The 12,469-nt window shown below is 45.7% G+C and overlaps 2 protein-coding genes across 2 annotated transcripts in view; both read left to right on the forward strand.

The window, feature by feature from the left end:
* The first annotated feature begins 2,968 nt into the window (after positions 1–2,968).
* On the forward strand, positions 2,969–3,067 carry LOC138920750 (uncharacterized). The gene has a single exon (XM_070251066.1). It carries the CDS (start codon positions 2,969–2,971, stop codon positions 3,065–3,067), a length of 99 nt encoding a protein of 32 aa, XP_070107167.1.
* Positions 3,068–3,206: 139 nt separating this feature from the next.
* ABL1 (ABL proto-oncogene 1, non-receptor tyrosine kinase) overlaps positions 3,207–12,469 on the forward strand; it is a 137,871-nt gene continuing 128,608 nt past the window's right edge. The window contains exon 1 of the mRNA XM_023629152.2: positions 3,207–3,797. Within this exon, the coding sequence (XP_023484920.2) occupies positions 3,662–3,797 (136 nt within the window). The 5' untranslated portion in view covers positions 3,207–3,661. The remainder of the gene's footprint in view (positions 3,798–12,469) is intronic.

The raw sequence follows: 12,469 nt of genomic DNA on the forward strand, positions 1-12,469 counted from the left end.
CAGTGTGGGCTTGGGGTTCGCCCACAGCTAGAGCCTGGTGGAAGTGGACAGTGGAGGTTGGGGTGAGCCTTTGCATCGAGCGCAGTTGGCCTCCACACTGACTTGAGTGAAGCACAGTCTCAATTTTGTGGAAAACCAAACACGATCTCATTTGATCCTCACGATAACCTGGTAAAGTCAGCAGGTGTGACCCCCACTTACAAGTGAAGAAAGTGGTTCAGAGAATTAAAGCGACTTGATGAAGCTCATTAGCAACTGAATGAGGAATAGGTTTAAGCTCCAGAGAGGTGAAAGGGTTGGACTGACTGTGAAAGCACACGGGTCCAGAAATTTTATTTCCAACGTTGAGTCCCATACTTTGGCTTGTTACTCATCGTGCTTATTGCCTGTCCCTCCCACTATGTATGCTCGAGGACAAGGATAAGGCCCCCCGCCCCAGCCAGCTGTATCCCAGCACCGACAACGATGCTTGGCACACGGGCTCACTAAGTGCTTGGTGAATGAACTGTTAGCCCAAGAAATGTGTATTAGAGTTCTGATTCGATTGCCCAATTTTAACCTAACTAGAGAGTGACGACTGAAGATGTGTAGGAAATGATTAAAGCATGAATGGGAATGAAAGGAAAGCAAAATCTTCAAAGAGGAAAACTGGGGTGGTAATCAGGGTAAGATAATGTTGGCAAGCAAAGGGAATGGGGCGTTAAAGTTTGCAGAGTGATCTCCAAGTCAGGACCAGGTTTGTCAGCCAGATTATTTTGTGAGAGAGCACAGCTAAACCAATTAACATCTGAATATAAATTCCAGTTTTAAATTTGGGCACACATTTTCATAGGCTTCACATTCAGTACCTCCAAGTGACTATTTCTTCTTGAAGGCAGTGTCTCTCAAATCAGCACCGTTTCCCAATCGAGCAGAAATATTCCTTAAGTACATAAGACAATCACTGTACAACATCTGTAATGTGGCTGTGGTTTCCTCCCTATCAATAGCAACTTCTAAAAATCAATTGTCTAACGTTGTCAACAGTTATTTGATACTGAATGAGACAGTGGGAAACCATGGGCTTTGGAGCAAGATCAATGTGGACTCAAATTGTGTAGCTTTGTCGCATACCAGGCAAGTGATCTTGAGTTAGTCACTTCTCTGGATATTTCCCCATCTGTATAATGGGCAATAATATTACATGCCTCACTGGTTTAGAGTGAAGATCACAGTTTATGGAAAGCGTAACAGTGTGTGGTGCAGAGTAGGCGCTGTGATAAGCGGATTCTCTTAGAAATGAGTATATCTGGGTCAGGTGCATTGCTCTGGGGAGGCTTGGAGAGTGAAGAATAGGCGACCCGGGTCCCTTTTAGTTGTAAAAGATGGGTTATGACAGGTGTGGGTTTGGTGTATCTGGGTCATTGGCTAGCTCTGTAGGCCTGCTAAACCGAACAATCTGGACATTTTCTTGGCCAACACAGAGGATGTTTTTATATGAAGAGGTGTTCACCTGTGAAATGAGGTCGTTCAATTGTAAAGATTCATTCTAGCTCAAATATCTATGATTGTGCCTGGCTTACCCTCCGACAGGTGGTGCTTAACAAATGCTGTTTCTTTAATGAGTGAGTCTCCTATTATCCTAAAGAAACAATGAATTCGTTAGCAATATGTTGGATGCTTTCCAGTCGTTTATTTTTCGCTAATTCTAATATTAATGCTTCTTGGGAAAAAGGTGGAAACTGGGGAGGCGGGGTAGATGAAAGCACCAAATACCTTGGTTTCCAAGAGCGAGCCAAATTTTCTCCCCTAAACAGGCTTAAGAAAGTAATCCAACTCCGGTTCTGGGAAAATCCAATCCGCAGTTTTCCCCTTGCTTTGGCTCCTCGCCGGTCTTACTACCCGCGCAGGGGAGACATTGGGCAGCCCGACGCGAGACCGGCTAGAGTTCACCGGCTCCCGGGAGGGCGGGACCGAAACTCGGGAGCAGGGAGCAAGGGGCAAGAAGTCTCCGGTGCGCGCGGATAGGGACAGGCGCCGCGGGACCACAACTCCCGGCACGCCCCGCGGGCGACGCCGAAAGCGGTTGGCTGGGAGCTCTAGCCCCACTGCCCTCGCCGACCAATGGGACGGAGGAGAGACACCAGACCCGGATTCTTGGGGGCCAATGGCAGTACAGGGGAGGCGGGTGCTCCCCTACCACTCACGCTTGCATTCGGGAAAAACCACATTTAAAAGGTCGTGCCGGGCCCGGCTCTGGCGGACAGCGAGACTAGACCCGGAAGGCGCGGAGGCGTCTCCGAAAGTGGCGCCGGGAGGGTCCCGGTCCCCGGGACGCACGCTCCAGACGTCTCTGGGGGCGGGGCCAGGGGCGGGGCCTGGCCTCGTTGTGGAGCGGCTCGTAATCCATCATGGCGGCTGCGGGGGTCGGTGTCCGTCCCTGAGCAGCGCCGAAGCCTGAGCCGGTGCCCGGGTCCTGCGACTGAGAAGCCCCTCGCTTGTCCGAGGCCCCTACCTGCGGGAGGAGGCTGGGCCCCGCGGCGGAGCTCGGGGGATGTGACTGCCTGGCCGCGGCGGCCGTGGCAGCGTGCGGGGCCGGGGGAGGGGGTGTCTCGGGCACAGACCCCCGGGCTTGGGGCAGCTGAGGCGGCCGGGCCTCCTCCCCCCTCCGCCCGCCCCCCGCTCTCCGGGCCGCGAGAGTCCTTCGTCCCTTACAGCCCTGCCCTGGCTCCGGGACACTGGGGTGGTCTCTGTCCCCCAGACCTGGGACACCCCGTTTCCTGAGGCGTGGAGGAGCGTCGCCCCCCGAGTAAGCCGCCCGTGCCCCGCCCCGGCAACCTCCTTCCCACCCCGGAGCCGCCCCTTGCTCCGACTCCCGGCCCCGAGTTTGGCCTCAGAGCCCCCCATTCAAATCCCCTCCTTGCTGTCAAGGGGCCTCCCCTTTCCCCCCGGTTGCTCCCGCGAGCCTCTAATGCCCTGACTTCTTCCAATGTCACCTACGGCCCCCTTAGTCCCAGCCCAGCCCGAAGCCTTAATGCAAAGGAAAAGTCTGGACTGGTTTCACAGGCCTTTTAAAAAGCGGACTTAAAAGTTGCTGGCCATGCATTCCTTCTGGTGAGAGCCGAGGGCAAGCTCTGGCTGAAGTCTGGGGGACCCGTGTCCCCTTCCGGCGATCAGGGTAGAGAAGCAGGAGCGGCAGCCAGCTCGGCAGGAAATTTGTCGGAAGATGAAGAAACTGAGCTAGGGGGAGGGTGACTTCCACAGGAAAAGTTCTGGAGGAGCACCCCGAGGCCATCGACGTTTCCTTTTAGTGTCACTCACCCTTTTCCAGCATCCCCTGTGAATGTTTCCGTTTAGGTTTTCCTCCTGGAAAAGAAAGAAGCTGTTATTCAGCCAGTAAAAAGACACTTAAAATCCAGAAACTTTGGGGGGAGCATTGCCATTACGTTACTTCAAACTGATAAACTGCGAAAATAATCGGAACTCCTGTTTACATGTGTCAACCTAGAAACTGTGCTACCTTTTGTTACGGACGATGTCTTCTGTGATTGACCTCAATTCATGACTTGTGGAGATGCAGTGAATGTGACATCCCACGTGTGTACCATTTTCCTTCTAAGCTCACTTACCCTTCTGAACGAGCTTGGACCCTCTTCTGGAAAGGGGTGACCATCGTTGCTTTATGGGGCAGCAGCCTGGAAAAGTTCTTGGGGACCAAAGAAGGCCAAGTTTGCCTGCCCTGCACTTTATCAAAGGAGCGGGGAAGAAGGAATCATCGAGGCATGGGGGTCCACACTGCAATGTTTTTGTGGAACATGGTGAGTGCTTTTCAGGCTTTCTGGCCATGTTTTTCCTGATGTATTTGGCTTAGCAGTGCGAAAGGAACTTTCGAACAACAGCTCTTGTATCGGTTCCTTCCATTTCTGCTTCAAACTTCTGTTACTGTAGTTATCTCTTAGTTTTCGGTGGAACTTTCTTTACGAAAAAGTTACTTGGTGACTCTATGGCTTTGTTCAAAATCTGTTTGAGTGGCTTATTTCTTGCCGGATTCCCCTTCTAACTCACTGTTGACCTTGGACAAGCCATTTTACTGTTCCAGTTTCCTGAGGAGGTTGGCCTTAAGTGGCTTCTCGGGATCCAGAGTCGGTGACTCTGCTCTAACCTGAGGCACGGGCTCTTCCCTCGAGGTGCTCGGATCCTTTACTTTATCTGCAGAGAGCTTTTCATCAAATCCTCCAAGTGGTTAAGACCCACAGAGCTCAGTTGACACTAATATCCTTGACCTTTTCGATCATAAGTAGGACTTGAGAATACTCACTTTGGAGCTTTGTGGGAAAAATCAACTTGCGAGGCGGCGTTCCTCGTGAATTGAGGATACCCAACTTTTGGATATTTTGCCTCATGTGAAGAGTAATCCTTTTCCCATGGATGGAGCTTTGCTTCCCTTCTTTCCCTGTTTCAGATGACATTTGGGGCAAGATTTTTATGAACATAGTTGGCATTTGCGTGCTGACAGTACATATGATACTGTTCACTTCCAGGAATTCTCTGTGAAGTTTTAAAGCTAAGGGTCAGCTTAGACTGATGACTGTAACAGGGGCCAGCCGAGAACCGATTGATCAGGGTCCTGTTTGTACTGTTGCAGCCTGACATTCTTCAGCCTGTGCACTTTATATTAAAATATCAATTGAGCCCACCCACCCTATAAGCAAATGTAAGATGTGTGCACGTGGCCTGTCTGTACTTTGGAATCCAATCGCAAATGCCTACTAGCAAGGGGTGACTACAATAGCAAAGGTTTCTTTCAGTGCACTTGCATTCGATAGTTGAGGTTCGACCTTCTTACAGAAAAATATTCCCCTCGTCTTAATAATCTGGGTTCTTGGATTTTACGTTGCCTTGAAGCATTCGTTATATTTTAGCATTGGCTTTAGACAGGCAAATAAGGTAATGTGTTATGGTGCTTCTCCAATTCTGGGTTTGTAAAGTAAATTACTTAACATTTTTAACTAGTGATGATCATGAAGCCTGAGATGGTGAAAATTGGTGCAGACTTTTTGGAGAGCTTTGGGCGTATTTATCAGAATTTAAAATGTACATGCCAATGACCCAGTAATCGCACTTCTGGGAAACTATCCTAGTATAGAACAGCGTAGTCCCCTTGATGTCCTGATACCCCTTCAGGGGTCCGGAGGTTAAAACTATTTTCAGGGGCTGGCCCCGTGGCCGAGAGGTTAAGCTCGCGCGCTCCGCTTTGGCGGCCCAGGGCTTCACTGGTTTGGATCCTGGCTGTGGACCTAGCACCGCGCATCAGGCCACGCTGAGGCGGCGTCCCACATGCCACAACCAGAAGGACCTGCAACTAGAATATACAACTATGTACTGGGGGGCTTAGGGGAGAAGCAAAAAAAAAAAAAAAAGATTGGCAACAGATGTTAGCTCAGGTGCCAATCTTAAAAAACAACTATTTTCATATTAATAGAATATTAAGATGTTATTTGCACTCTTTGCACTGATGTTGCAAAAGTAATGCAGACGCCTTAGCACGGATCAAGGCTGTGGCGCCCACTGTGGTAGGTGGCCGTGGCGTTCTGCGTACTGTGCACTCAGAGTAAAGAAAAATCGTTCGGTTTTCACTTAAGAATGCCCTTAGTGAAAATGCGACAATTATTAATTTTATTAACTCTTGACCGTTGTGTCTGTGTCTTTTTAGTGGTCGCTGGGATGCCATGGGAAGTACGCATGCAGCGTTTCTGCTGTGTGCTGAGCTGTGATGGCTGTCTCTAGGAAGGGGCTTGGGTGGTCTGAGATGCAAGTTGAACTAGCCACTTTCTGATGGACTACCATTGTTACTTGAAACTACAGCCGACAAATGATGGTTACTCAGACTAAAAAGTGTATAAATGAAATTTTAAAATCACACGCAGGTAAAAGATCCATTCCAGGTGCAGGATGGGCCAGTGGATTTTTATGTAACAATGCAAAAATTCATTGGTACAGTTTTTGATTCTACGTCACAACTAACCTTGAAGAAACTACCACTACCAAGTTTCTCTGTAGCTTCAGAGAAGAATATCTACAATTATCTAAAAACAGGGAAAAGTTATTTTCTGGTAATAATAAAATGTTTGTTTTTAAATGAATAAGTAATTTAAACTTTTCAGTTTAAGTTTCTAGTAGGGTAACTATTGATGAGATAACCAATATAGACAAAAGCTCTTTGCGGTCCTCAGTCATTTTCAAGAGGGTAAAGAGGTCCCGAGATGCCAAGTTTGGGAACTGCTTGCTATGGAAAGTCATCCAAGAAGGGACAGGAGGGTGTTGACGGCCAGTGTGCTGTGAAGTACCACACCGAGAGGCGTCCGTGTAGTGGTAAGCGGAAAAAAGCAACTTGGAGAGCAGTCTGCATGGTATGGCCCCGTTTTTCTTGGTACTGAAGGTTTTTAATATAAAATCACTTCGAAACAAAACGAAAATTATCTATCTGTTTGTACAGGCGCAGAAAAAAGTGTGGAAGGATTTAGCCTGAAATAGTTTTTTTCTCTAGGGAATTGGGATTTAGGTGGAATAGGAGAAAACTTTCACTTTTTACTTTGCATTTGTGGTGTTCCTGATTTCTTTTTACAACAAATTTGTGTTATTTTGTAATACAAAAAATATGAAGATTTAAAAACCAAACTGATGGCAGCCCAATCAAATAGTCACTTCTTTTCAGCACCCTTTTATGAAACAATTTGCCTAAGTCATGTTTTACTGAAGACAGCTTTATTTCTTTGGACCTTGGGTATTCTTTTTTCTAGGGGAACGCTGTCTTACTTTGTGTTATAAATTGTTCTTGATCTTTCAAAGGCTGATCTTTCTAGAGTTGGTTAATATCCATATAGGTTGGATTGAAAAACTTGCAGTCATAACATACAGTGTTGAACCAGACGTGAATCTGGAAGCCAAGAATGATGTTGCGTGGTGGTGGTGGTGAATCTGAACAGAGTGGGCAGACGGCGGCGTTTTGCTGGGCTCATTCAGGGTGCAAAGGGCTAGTCATATGTACCGGGTAGGGAGGAGACCATGATGTTATTTCATGCGCCCTATGTCCCTTCCCAACTTCAGTGACTTGAGCAAGAAAATTCGCTTTTGGGAGAGTTGGTAAAACAGGATTGAAAGCATTCACTAGTAAACCTCTTTTCTGTAGTGTTTCCTTCTTTCTTTATTGACCACACACTATGTACCAGGTCGTGTTTTAGTCATTGGTGATGCATTAGTGAGCAAAAATCTATCCCTGCCTTCCTAAAACTTACCTTCTGGTGGGAGGACACAGACTGTGAGTGAGCTGAAGAAGGGAAATATAGAGATGTTAGATGGTGGTAGGCGCTAGGAGGAAAGTAACACAAGAAGGGGTCGGGAATGTTGTGGGGGTGTGGTTTTAGTTAGGGTGCCCAGAGAGGCCCCACCGAGAAGGTGGCATTTGAATGAAGATCTGAAGGAGGGAGGTGAAGAGACAAGCCGTGGGAATGATGGGGTAAAAGCATTTCAGGCAGAGGGAATCAGCGCAAAGGCCCGGAGGCAGAGCTTGCTTAATGTGGTCAAGGAAAAGCCCTGAGAAGCTGGAGTAGAGAGAGCACAAGGAGAGTTGTAGGAGGTAAAATGGGGGAGGCGGGAGAGTGGCTGGAGAAAGTGTGGCCTTGTTGGCCGTTTCCAGGGTTTTGGCTTCTACTTGTGTGATTTGGGAAGCCTTTGGAGATTTTGAGAGAGGAGTAGCAAGACCTGGTTTCTGCTGTAGTGAAGTTGGCCTGCCGGCCTTACTCTGAAGGAGCGCGAAGGAAGAAGCAGGGGTTCCTCTTAGGACTTGATGGCACTCATCCAGGCAAGAGTGATGATGGCTGGGACCAGGACGGGGGCAGTGGTGAAGGGGTCAGATTCTGTGACCATCTGAAGGCACAGCTGACTGGATTTGCTCTTGGATTAGATGTGAGTTGTGGGATGTGAGAGAAGTCAAGGGTGACTCCAAGGTTTTGGGACAAAAAAATAACTTTTTCCAGCTATTTTCTAGAATAGCTGGAAAAATGGAGTCGCCTTTTACTGAAATGTAGACTAGAGGAGCAGGGTTTGAGAGGTGGGTTGGAGGGGTGAAGATCAGGAGCTTGTTTCTGGGCGTGCTACATTTGAGATGCCCATTGCGCATCCAGGTGGAGATGTCGGCTGTGTCGTTGAGTCCACGAGCATGAATTCAGGGGAGCAGTCCAGGCTGGAGAGAGAACCCAGGAGTCGTGAGGTTCTTGATGGTATTGAAAGCTCTGGGGACGGATGACCTCCCCCAGGGAGAAGTCTCCCTGTATGCTGCTTTCCTATATGTAAGATGACCTTTAATAGTTTATGAAATTAAGACTTTACGTTTTTTATATAGGATTAGTTTGAATCTTTTTACAGTGGAGGTGACATTCAAATTTTGTACGGGAATGATTTTAACTCATCTTTAAGTTTTAAATCCTGTTTCTCTGTGGGTTTTCTTCCTTAAATCAAAAAGTTGCAGATTTAAAAAAAATTTGCACACAGGGGCTGGCCCAATGGCGCAGCGGTTAAGTGCGCACGTTCCACTTCGGCGGCCACCAGTTCGGATCCCGGGTGCGGACATGGCACCATTTGGCAAGCCATGCTGTGGCAGGCGTCCCACATATAAAGTAGAGGAAGACGGGCATAGACGTTAGCTCAGGGCCAGTCTTCCTCAGCAAAAAGAGGAGGATTAGCAGCAGATGTTAGCTCAGGGTTAATCTTCCTCAAAAAAAAAATTTGCACACAAATTTTTCTTGGTACTGAATGTTTTTAATATAAAATCACTTCAATTTTAAAAGTTTTGGGGTGCTTTTCTGGTTAATGCTTTAAAAAGTTGGGGGCTTCCAGGTTGGTGAACATGTGGAGATTTGGGGAGAGTGGCGCTCTGAAGAGTGTGGAACTCCCACGCCCTTCCCCCATGCCTTGCCCTGCCTGTCTCTTCCATCTGGCTCAATGGAAGAAGTTTTCTTTCTTTTTTTTTTTTTAGCAAATTATTTCTGGATTTTCTAATTTTACGTTAGTACATCTGTATCCTTCAGGGTATTACTTATTTAATTTGTTTATATCAGATGTTTTATTATGAGCTTAACTGAAAAGTGAGTTTAAGAAATTGTTTATTCTCAGTTTAAAACTACTTTACAATTCCCAAATAAAACTTTATTCAGGGGCCGGCCTGGTGGCGCAGTGGTTAAGTGCGCACGTTCTGCTTCTCGGGGGCCCGGGGTTCGCTGGTTCGGATCCCGGGTGTGGACATGGCACCACGTGGTAAGCCATGTTGTGGTAGGAGTCCCACATATAAACTAGAGGAAGGTGGGCACGCATGTTAACTCAGGGCCAGTCTTCCTCAGCAAAAAGAGGGGGAGTGGCAGTAGTTAGCTCAGGGCTAATCTTCCTCGGAAAAAAAAAAACAACTTTATTCAGGGTAATAGAATAGGAACTTGATAGATCAACACTGTAGTTGCCATCACTGTTAAATTACAGTCATGTGCAGCATAACGGTGTTTTGGTCAACGATGGACCACATATAGGATGGTGGTCCCACAAGATTAGTACCATAGAGCCCAAATGTGTAGTAGGCTCTACTATCTGGCTTTGTGTAAGTGCACTGTGTGATGTTTGCACAGTGACGAAATCGCCTAACAATGCATGTCTCAGAATGTAACCCTATTATTAAACGACATGTGACTATGTACTAAACATCCATACACGCTAGGAGCTGGGAGAAAGTGCAGCTATTGAGTCTTATAGGCATTAAAGTTAAATCAGTCAGATTCTTAACAAGAGCTTGTTTGGAAAGATTATGTCCATGTAGTTATGTTAGAGATTGGGTTGTGGTACATCAACTGTAAAAATGCAAAACTGCGTTTATGTACGTTTTTTAAGGCACCCTATTATTTCTCATAGTCTGATATATTTTCTATGGCCTTCTTATATTTCATGAAACCTTATTGCCCATTTAAAGAACTGTGCGTATAACATAGAAGAAAATAGAAATTTCACTTGGGATAAGTACAGGAGAATGATCAAAGAGGATTTAACCAGAAGACTTTTTACCTTATTTAAATGAAGCCTCCCATCAAAGAAAATAATAGAAAAAGGAGAAAACATGAAGTCATTTTGTATCAGTTAGGACTTCACTTGGGCTTCAGCTCTCCGGGTGATAACCCCTGGCGTGTGGTGAAGGGTGTTGCAAATAGATGCATTTTTGCAGTGGGAGGAAAGGGATGAGTTAACATGGCTGAGCTAGGAATCACACCCGAAGGAGTATGTCAAGCATATTATCTGGGTCTAGGGGGTAAAAAGATTAAAATTGCTCCTTAGAAGATGAGCCTCAGTGAAAGGAGGCAGTCCCTTAAGGCCTCCTTTGTGCATTTCTGCAGTCCCCCGACTCCTGCCTTTGGGGTGGCTGTGCCTCTGACGTTACTCTTCTGTGTGTTCAGAAGCTACCTGCCTTCAAGATCTCTGCTTGGGTCCCACCTCCTTCTTAAACACAAGTTTTGATGTGTTGTTTTCAAAGTGTTTAATTTCCAAGTATTTGGGGGAATCTAGATATCTTACTGCTTTTTAACTTAATTCCACTGTGGTCAGAGAACATCCTCTGTAAGATTTCAGTCTTTTGACATTTGCTTTTTATTATTGAGGAAGATTCACCCTGAGCTGACATCTGTGCCTATCTTCCTCTTTTTTTTTGGCTTGAGGAAGATTAGCCCTGGGCTAACATCTCTGCTAGTCTTCTTCTGCTTTTGTGTGGGTTGCTGCGACAGCATGGCTGATTAGTAGTGTAGGTCTGCACCCGAGATCTGAACTTGTAAATCCAGGTCGCCGAAGAGGGGTGCACGAACTTAACCACTATGCCACGGGGCCAACCCCAGTCTTTTGACATTTACTGAGATTAATTTTGTGGCCCAGCCTATGACCTACCTATCTTGCTGAATGTTCCATTTGTACTTGAAAAGAATATGTGTTCTGTGGTTGTCGATTGTAGTTTTCTATAAATGTGAATTAGATCAAGTTGGTTGATAGTGTTTAAAATCTTCTGCATCCTTATTTTTTGTCTCCTTATTTTATCTATACTTTTGCTGAGGGTTTTTTCTTTTTGGTGCCTTTTTTTACTGAGAGAGGGATGTCAAAAATCAACAGCTACGATGACAGATTTTTTTTTTTCCCTTTAATTCTATGAGGTTTTTTAGCCTTTAAAGCGTTTATTAGAAAACAGGAAAGACTGAGGGGGAAAAAACTAAGCATTTAACTCAAGAAGCTGGAAAAGCAAAGAAACCCCACAGTACACAGAAGGAAGAGAGTAGTAGTAAAAATAAAAACAGATATTAAGAAATGGAAATGGTCAACAAAACCAAAAGCTGGCTCTGTAAAATTTGTAAGATAGGCAAACTTCTAGCAATATTGATGAAGAAAAAGAAAAGAAAATATTACATGAGTAATATTTAGAATGAAAATATAACTGCAGATATTCTTTTGGTTTTTGTTTCATTTATTTTGAAGCCTTGTTAATTCACCAACACTGTTTTTTCTTTTTCTTTTTCAATTTGGATACTTTCTGTTGATCTGTCTTCAAGTTCACTAACACTTCTACAGTTAACCAATCTTCAGTTTCCTTAAAATTTTCATTTCAGGTGTTGTATTCTAAAATTTCCATCTGGTTCTTTTTAATAATTTGCATTTTCCTACTGAGGTTCACCATGTTCTCACTCATTAGGTCCATCTTTTCCTCCAAATCCTTGAAAGTATTTCTAATAAAGACCTTGTCTGCTAATTTAAATATCCAGGTCATTTTGGGGTCTGTTTTTATTGATTGCTTTTTCTCTACATTATGAATTGAATTTTCCTGCTTCTTTGCGTGTTTAAAAATTTTTGCTTAGAGGTCAGATATGTGGATATTACATTGTAGAGATTCTGGGTCTTGTTTCACTTTGGAGAGATGTTCATTTTGCTCTGAGCAGGCAGTGAAGTTCCTGGCATATTCTTTTGAATCTGTCAGGCTTGGTTTTCTGCTTTGTTGGAGTGGGTCTGTTTTGGATTTATCCTTAGTCCAGAGGCATGGCCCTTACTCTAGAGGGCATTCTTTAGACTTAATGCTTGGCCTTTCTGGGATCTCAGCTAAGTGAAAGAGCTGCTCAGCAAGGTCTCTCCGCTGCACTAGCTGACACTCAGGTGTCTCCAGGCACTGTGAAATCTTTGTGTCTCTGTCCACTGCTCACCCTCGCAGCCAGTGCTGTCGGTTAAGCCTTATAGAATCTCACTTTGCACGTGGGCTGCCCAGCCCTCAGCCGTGGACCGGCAGGGCACCTCCCATTGTCTTCTGCTCCCCATCCCCTGAAACCCCTCCTCTCGGGTGTCCTGCCCTACAAATTCTAGGCACCTCAGCAGCCTCGAAGTCCAATCTTGGCTTCCTCAGTTCAAGGAGACTGCTGCTCTTAGTGTGGGT

Source organism: Equus caballus, chromosome 25 (genome assembly GCF_041296265.1).
Source record: "Equus caballus isolate H_3958 breed thoroughbred chromosome 25, TB-T2T, whole genome shotgun sequence".
In the NCBI taxonomy this organism is placed as follows: Eukaryota; Metazoa; Chordata; class Mammalia; order Perissodactyla; family Equidae; genus Equus; species Equus caballus.